This window comes from Lathyrus oleraceus, chromosome 3, assembly GCF_024323335.1.
Source record: "Lathyrus oleraceus cultivar Zhongwan6 chromosome 3, CAAS_Psat_ZW6_1.0, whole genome shotgun sequence".
Classification (NCBI taxonomy): domain Eukaryota; kingdom Viridiplantae; phylum Streptophyta; class Magnoliopsida; order Fabales; family Fabaceae; genus Lathyrus; species Lathyrus oleraceus.
The window spans coordinates 70,551,934-70,560,534 of NC_066581.1; the positions used below are offsets into that span (position 1 = coordinate 70,551,934).

Genomic DNA, 8,601 nt, shown 5'->3' on the forward strand with positions numbered 1-8,601 from the left:
AAAATTCTATGAATTTGAAAATAATGATTAATCCAAAGATAAATCTGCGGACACATACTGAGATGTATCTCCAAATTAAATTTTGACAAAATGATGCATTTACACATATTTTGTGAAAAAACGACGCTTCTGGATATACACTCCAAAAACTTGAGACATTTTTTACTTTTTGCCGGGAGTTTGGGAGAACCTATAGATGTGGGAAAAGAAATTCCCCCAAAACTAATTTTGAAACTAATATCTTTTTAGCAAAAATTTGTAAACTAATGTTGAAACCCTTCGGAAGAATTAGACAATCGTTTCTTATTAGCCACTCATTTGATTCCCACAAGACTCGTGGATTAAACTCATGGATTAATAATTAGAGTTGCACATAAAATAAACGATTTACACCAAACAAACAAAATAAACTAATGTTGAAACCAACCCATTCATTGACTAAATAAATCCAAAACAATTTTCTGTCTGACCTATATTTGAATTATGAACCCAAATTACAAAATAATACAGAACTTGTACATATCATTGAAACCAACAATCCAACATCCTTGATCTGCTGTGAAATACAATAATGAATCATGGCTGAATAACTAGGAAGCAAGATGTTAGAAAGCCCAACAGCCCTAAACTCCATAGTCGTGCATATAGTTTAGTTATTTATTACTCAAGTACATATGTTTAAACTATACTGTCCATTATTCGCCTAAGCAGCTAAGATCTTTCTGAAAACACTGATCACAGATGATAAACATCCTGATGATTCAATGAATGTATGATTTGGAAAACCTGCCACCGCACCAGCAATGCAATTATTGCTATAGAAGCTATTGAAGGAATGCGTTTGATATTCAATAACTATGATGTAAATGGAATGTAATCATTTGGATGCTTCAATTCTAGTGCTTCCCAGAAGATTGGAGAATTTTTCTACCAAAAAAAAAAAAAAGAGTTCAAGGTAAAAATATAGGGGGGAGGAATAGGCAGTAAAAACCATTTAAGTGTTTAACTAGTTTGGCAGACTGTTCTATTTGGACTTCAAATTTTAAGGTTGAAGAGCTTACCACAAGGAAGATCTTGGCAGAGAATGAGATTCTTCATGCTCGAGATCACATTCTTCTTTGCTGCCACCTCCACTGGCTGCAGCCACTTTGCTTTCAGCATCTATAGTCCCTTTGCTAATATTGTCTTTGACTGTACTGGGATGGTCTTCACCTGCATCGGAAGTATTTGACACACAGTATTTATGCAGCCATCTACCTGTTTCCCAAAGGACATGCATGATGCTTTCTCTGGAAGAATAACCATGGCTTTCATAAGGTAGAATCACCAGTCGACAAAGAGCACCGTGACCCTTCAGAGCGCTGAAAAACCTGTCTGACTGCATAGCAGCACAAAGGATAGAAGCAGCAAGAAATTGGGTAAAGTAAGACTACAAGAGGGTTTTTATTTTAAATACTGCAATAGTCAGTTAGTGACTGTTTACAAGAATAATAGAGGTGGAAATTTCTATCTTACCTGCATGGTTAATGTTCCTGGATTATTATCCTCTTCCCCATGTATAAGCAAGATAGGCTTCTTAATTTTACTTGCGGACATGAAGGGACTCATCTCGACATAGGTATTAGTGGCCTCCCAGAGAGTTCTATCTTCATTCTACAGAAGAAAGTAGTGTATAAGATGTAAGATATTCATTTCTAAGGGATATTTTATGGAAAGGAGATTAAAAGGAACTGAGGAGCAAAAGACAATTTATGGAAAATACTAGGCAATTGGAATAATAAAAATCGAGCCATTATATAGGTAGTACCTGAAAACCAAAAGGAGTAAGCGTTCTATTGTAAGCACCAGAACGAGCAATTCCACAACAAAAGAGATGAGGGGCGTGTGCTAGGAGGTTGGCAGTCATGAACGCACCATAGGAATGTCCACCAACAGCTATTTTCTTTGGATGAGCTACCTAGACGGGACAACCGGAAAATGCTTGATTCAAATTATATTTCTATTGGATTGATAACTTAATCTACTACACAAGTATAAACAAAAGCTTACCCCACGCCGGATAACTTCTTCCACGGCAGCCTCTGCACTTGCAACTAGTTGCTCTACATAGCTGGTTTGTATATATTTAATCAGATAAAGAAAATGAAAACATAATCAGATAAACTTTAACTGTTCATTAAATATGGAGTATGATTACTTCAATAAAATTTGAAAATGCAGAACAAGAAACACAGAGGAAACCTATGCCTCACAAGAGTGAAGAGGCCAAATATTTGAAACTCGAATTTGAAGAGAAATGAGACTGAAAAGGAGATTTCTCTAGGTGCTCATTAAGAGCAATTATTTAGTAGCAAGTAAACAGTAATGATTCCACAGTTATAACAGTACTGCTATCAATTTACCTATCGTTTGCCTCTTCTTTACCCTCACCGATAATAGGAATGGTTGGTCCAGATAGAATTGCAAACCTGTGGCACTTAAAGTAATCAAAGAACAGTCCAGCTAATTTAACTCAAAATATACTGAACTGGAACAGAGGAACTAAATAATGCCAAATCATCTAGAGCAGGACAACACAGATAATTGTCAAAGATATTTTCACACCTTTGAGCCAGCCAAAGAAGGGGTGATGTGGAACCGATCCCAGCAAACTCATTTGGAGAACCACGAACTTGGCTAGCAGCATCTTTGCTCTTAAATTCTCCAGGGTAAGACCAAACCAAACACGGCAAAGGACCGTCTGTTGATGGATTGTAACCAGGTGGCAAGTATAATGTAGCAGTAAGCTGAACCCCGTCTTTTCTTTGATACCTGATCATCTCTTTCTGCAATGATGCAAGCTGAGGGTATGGATGAGGGAAATTTGTAACCTTAACTCTTTTTGCATCTGGCCAGCTAACAAAATAATATTGGGTGTTCTCTGTTTTTGACTCTTTTGAAATCAGTATTTTCAGCCTATCTAACTGTAAATCCCCTTCTTCTTGATCAGACATTAGAGCAACAACAGTCTCAAAATACTTTTCCTTATCACTCTCCCAGATTCGTTCTTTATTACCTGTATGTCTGTAACATTTTGATCCAAACCATCTGAGCATAAATGAGAATCTGTAAGGGTATACACCGGAAACAAATAATTTAAGACACTTACATGTCAAACAGATCAAGGAATGGAATGTTCCCTTCTGGTGTTGCACCACTTCCCTTCAGTAAGATATATCTTCCTTCGTCACCCCCCTTCTTTATCTTGGCAATAACATATGTTCCAGCTTGGGTTCTCCTCAACATGGGAGAGCCAGGATCAGAGTACACATCTTCTGAAGATCGATCGAATAGGATGCGAGGAGGCACATCTTCAGATCCAGGAGAAATTACCCATGTTCTTATTCGCCTTGTTTTAAACCAAGATTCGTATACAAAAGCTAACGAATCATCACACCAAGAAATTCCTCTGTAGATACAGAAAACAAGAACATCAACCATGAAATTGGTCAGACCTTTTCCTAACAGGTGTTATATGATGGACATACATGTCAGACTATGAGTATGCAAACCAAATGTTGGACATGATGATCAAGCATGTAAATAGATATTAATAGCAAGCAAAGCACTAGCATAGAATATTTGAAAATGGTTGAGACTTGGCATTGAAGTGACAATGTCAACTGCAAACCTTGGCTTTGAGCAACACATTTGAAATGCTAAGAAAGAATAAACAATTTTAGAAAGGATCCGATTATGTCCAAATATGTTGTTGGCTAAATGTGAATCAATAATTTGTATTCATACCCATAGCGGAGATCAAGCTTGTGTAATATCACCGGTTGTTCACCTTCTAGTGGTTCAGCAGGTTGTGAGTAGATTATATCACGAGGAGAAACTTCCACTTTTGCATCACCCCCATCTTGAGTTTCTACCCTAGAAACCTCAAATAAATAACCGAAAGAAATCACAAAATAAAAATAGATATATAACTAATGGGACTACAAAAACAATATAAAATGCAAGGACAAACATATCTTACGTAAAATAAAGGAAATATTAAGCTTGACTGTGAAAAAATCTAACTGTGAGAAGTCCATATGATGAAAAAGTCAAAAACTAACCATAAAAGGGGGAAGAAAATGAGATAAGCAAGTTGGAGAAAAGAACGGTAGGTGATCAAATATTGACTTGCAAATTGCAATATGAGTAATTCAGTAAAAGGTAAAACACAATTTCAAATGCCTAAACATAATATTCCATAAGAACCCCAAAATATTGTGATGCAAGTGGATGACATATGTATGTATGGATACATGTATACAGGTAAGTTTAACCGTATACCTGAATGGTGCTCATAAAAACTGCATGCTTAGTACTATTTGCATGCCAATGAACTTTATTATTAATACATTCTTGGGAAGTTTAAGTTTCCAAACACTTAAATGAGTTTGCGAAAAAATAATTAAAAAAATTTCAACTGCAGATCTGCAAATGTCTAAATAAATAGAAAATGCATGCTTTATAAGTTGACTTAAATTATTATAGTAATTTGTGATGTTGCCAAAGTACATGCCTAAGAAGGAATATAAATTAAATACTTGGAAGTTGGATTTATACCAGTAAAGTGTTGATGGTTTATCAGCTCTCCAATTAATAGAACGCATCCCTTTTCGCACACTATTGGATGTAATTGGTATGTCTTCGGCAAGCGGCAAATCACAAAGCTCCCTGATAAATTTTCCATCAGCGCTCCATAACTCTACCTTCTTTGGAAATATTCCACAAGGTGCAATAAAAGAGTATGGCCTGTGCAGTGAATTAATCATAATGTACTTCTCATCTGGAGAAGGGTCCAGAGAGGTATAAACAGCTGGTGGTCCAAAATTCTTTGTGGTACCATCCAAAGATGCTAAAACAAGCTGAGATGTTGCATAGTAATCAAATAAATCTTCATCATATTCATCCTTCAGCAAATCCTGGTACGTTCTTACTTGAATAACGTTTTTCATTTCATTAGATTGAATTTTTGGCCCCCCAGGAACCAAAGGTTTCTTCGGTGGAGCTCCACGAGTTGATGGAATGGTGCAAACTAACAGCGTAGAGTTATCTACCCAAACATAGTTCTCAAAAACTGCATTCAAATGTACATCAGGAGACTGAAACAAAGGTCTAGCATTCCCTGTTTCCACATCTGCAATCCATACTCTGAGTTTACTAGTATTATTGTCTTCCTCGTTCACACGAATGCTGAAGGACAAATGGCGAGCATCAGGAGACCAAGTAACAAAATTTATCTTCGCGCCTTCAGGGAAACCACGCACCTCAACCTCTGGTCCTAATGTACCATCAGGAAGAATTTGATGGATCCCTAAACCGGTGTAGAATGACATACGACTCCTTGAATTGCAGTGTCCATCAATGCGTATACCGGCCAACTTTTCCTCCGGTCTGGCTAATTCAGTCAGTGGAGGTAAAGCTCTTCGCTTAAGAAAAATTATTTTGTCTCTATGTGGTGAAAATGTCAATGCAGGAACAGGGGGAGCATCAACGATGTCCCGGATCACCGGTGGAGGAACACGATACCCTACTCCTAGAGTTGAATCATCTAACATCAATCAATTAAAACAAACATCAGCAATTAGAAACAGCAATATAATCTAGACATTAAAATAGAAGTAAGCTTAGTTCTATTTCAATCAGAAACTCAAAATACTAAATCTAAAAATTGCAAGGCTTACCTTGAGTACATAAACACTTAGGGCCTGTTTGGATAAAATTATTTGAGTTTAGTTTTTCTTTTTTACGGGAAAAGACTTAATTCATATCATTAATAAGAACCTGTTGAATACATGTTGGGATATCAATAAAATTATGAAAACTAGCAAGAGATGGAGCCACCCTTGGCAAAGCATGAGCAACTTCATTAGCCTGTCTTCCAATGAACTTAACATGAGACTTCATAAAATAACGGGCTAGTAAGCGTTTACATTCCTTGATAATCTCGCCAAACTCTAACAAATTTTGTTGTTGGCTATTCACATTATCCGCTACGCTTTTTGAATCTACCTCAAAATCCACCCACTCCATCCAAACCAAGCTCATGCACCCATTTTATGGCAGCTAGAAGGCCTAAAGCCTCCCCCGTATCAACCTCGGTAATTGTTGACATCCACTCTGTTCTAGCAACCACAAATTGCCCCTCTTCATCACGAACACAAATACCTATACCAACCTTGTTGAAAGTCGTTGAGAAAGATGCGTCTATGTTACATTTGAGACGACCTGCAGAAGGCTTTCTCCACATATTGTTCACAGGGGTTTCATTTTAGATAGATCTACTCGCATGGAGATGATGAGCATTTTTGCATCCCAATAGCAGATAAGAGGCACGATCACAAATTGTGAGACTGCTTGAAGGAGCTGATGAAAAGAACTTATGACTTATGCATAAGCTCTTAAAAATAGCTCATAAATACATTTTATAGCCTATATAAAAACAATTTGACTTTATTGTCTTTTATTATAAAAATAGTTAATAGTAATACATAAGCACCTATATGATAAATATGATAATTAAGTTGAGATTATCCAAATAGAGCCTTAGGAGTATATAACTGAAAATAAAGAGAAACTCTTCACTTCATGCACACACTTTTCAGGAGCTTAAACTTTAAAAGTTGCTAATGCAAAACTCTACACTATAAGTAAACAGAAAGGTGAAAATTCATCCGAGTAATCAAATATTTCATCAGCAGTAAATTTTTTTAACTATTTCAAAATAAGTTCATCAATCATCAAATCAGTTAATCCTGTATCAACTATAGGTTTCTCAATTACATAGATAACGAAGCAAGAACATTAGTACTTGACTATTTGCACAGTATCGCGAATCGAGATGAAAAATTATATATACTAGTGAACTAGTGCGAAAATCAAGAGTGAATATTAACTTCATTTGACAGTATCGAGAAATGAAAAGTGCTACATAAGGATAATCCGATAAACACGTTAACTTTGCGATAAACATGTGGATAACAGTAAAGGAGTAAGAAGAATTGAGTTAACCTTCGTATTGATTGAAAGTATCGGCGGCGGAAGAGGAGGAAACGGAGCCGTTGGAGGCTCCGCCGGCGCTATCTTCGGTGGACACAGCAGCGAGAGGTGCTAAATTGCTAAACCGCGAGGTGGACATAAGGGCGAAGTTGGCGGCGGTTCTGTAACGGAGAGTGAAGGGGAGGGGAGGTGCGAGAGGAAGAAGAGAAGGATTGGAAGGGAGAGATAGTGGCGAAGATAAAGAGAGGAGAGTGAGCCGATGGTAGAGTTTATGCATCCGCATCATTGATTGATAAAATTATTCTATTCTATTCCTGCTTCATATTTTCCTTGCTGTTACCATATGTAGATTTTTTTTAATAATTGCTAAAATACTCTATCTTGTAAAAAAGAATTCTTTCAATTCCCTCCTAATATTATTATATTCCACTAAATGACAAAATATTAACCTAATTTGAAATTACATGATCCTCTTTAAAAATTGAACTGAATTGGTACGTTGAATTGAGAATAAGAGGGATTATCAGTGTGTTTTGATTGTTACATTTGGATAAGCTATTCAACTACTGAGAACCGATAACAACCCGCAAAATCAATAAAGATTGGTGAGTCCATGATTTTAATAAATCAATTGGTTAAATGTTTGTTTTTTTCCGACAAAACGACGTTTTTTTGACACATATCTTTTTAAATAAAATTAAAATATAAGTAGACTTTATTCGAAATTTATTTCGAACAACTTTTCCTTCTTAGAATTAAATTTATTAGAACGAGATTTTGTTCAAAATTTTATTTGAATCTGAATTTGTTCTATTGTGTTATGTGTGATCACTATGTTTAGAATTTGATTTAAAGAATGAACAAGTGAAATTATGATATTTTGAAATTTTTGAAGGTGTCGTAATTTTTTTAAAGACCGAGTCATTCGGTTTGGTCGGTTTAATAATTATATATTTTTGTTATAGAGATTGGTTTATTCAACTGAGTTATTTGATTTAATTTAACTTAGTCATGCGGTTCAACTAGTAACTCAATGATTCCACCAATAAATCAATGACTCAATATGTCTATTGGTTCGATGACCAATTTGATGGTTAAAACACGGATCATCTCTCTTTTATTCGATTTTTGTAATTATTATATCATTTTAAATTATAAGATATTTTGGACATTTCACGTGAATTAAGAAACATAATTACTCCCTCCGTTCCTTTTTAAGTGTCATTTTTTAACTTTTTATACATACCAAGAAAATTAATCATTATTGTTACTTTTTAAACAATAATTCTACTTTTACCTATAATACCCCTAATTGAATACTACATTTATTTTACTTTTTCTTTTTCTGTAATAATTACATAAGAGTAATTTTGACAAAAGTGCATTTAATGCTATCTTGAACTTTGCAAATTAAAAAGAAACAAAAATTTATCAAAAAAGTGACACTTAAAAAGGAATAGAGGGAGTAATTTTATATGAAGAAGAGAAATTTATAATTTTATTATTCATAAGAGAGAAGTTTAAAGAATTGGAAGAATAACTAATAATAAATGATAGAGAGTATAT

At 35.2% G+C, this 8,601-nt stretch overlaps 1 protein-coding gene across 2 annotated transcripts; it reads right to left on the minus strand.

The window, feature by feature from the left end:
* Positions 1-411: 411 nt before the first annotated feature.
* LOC127132611 (probable glutamyl endopeptidase, chloroplastic) lies at positions 412-7,409 on the minus strand. Of its 2 annotated transcripts, none has more exons than XM_051061571.1 (11): positions 7,048-7,409; positions 4,600-5,587; positions 3,787-3,915; positions 3,149-3,448; positions 2,605-3,063; positions 2,403-2,468; positions 2,050-2,110; positions 1,808-1,957; positions 1,516-1,653; positions 1,062-1,378; positions 412-786 (listed from the first exon to the last, which is right to left on the minus strand). In XM_051061571.1, the coding sequence occupies exons 1-11, from the start codon at positions 7,319-7,321 to the stop codon at positions 762-764; spliced, it is 2,907 nt and encodes a 968-aa protein (XP_050917528.1). In that variant the 5' UTR covers positions 7,322-7,409; the 3' UTR covers positions 412-761. The 2 variants fall into 2 exon arrangements, with proteins under 2 accessions (XP_050917528.1, XP_050917529.1); XM_051061572.1 differs by having other exon boundaries at positions 412-927; positions 7,048-7,406.
* Positions 7,410-8,601: the final 1,192 nt, after the last annotated feature.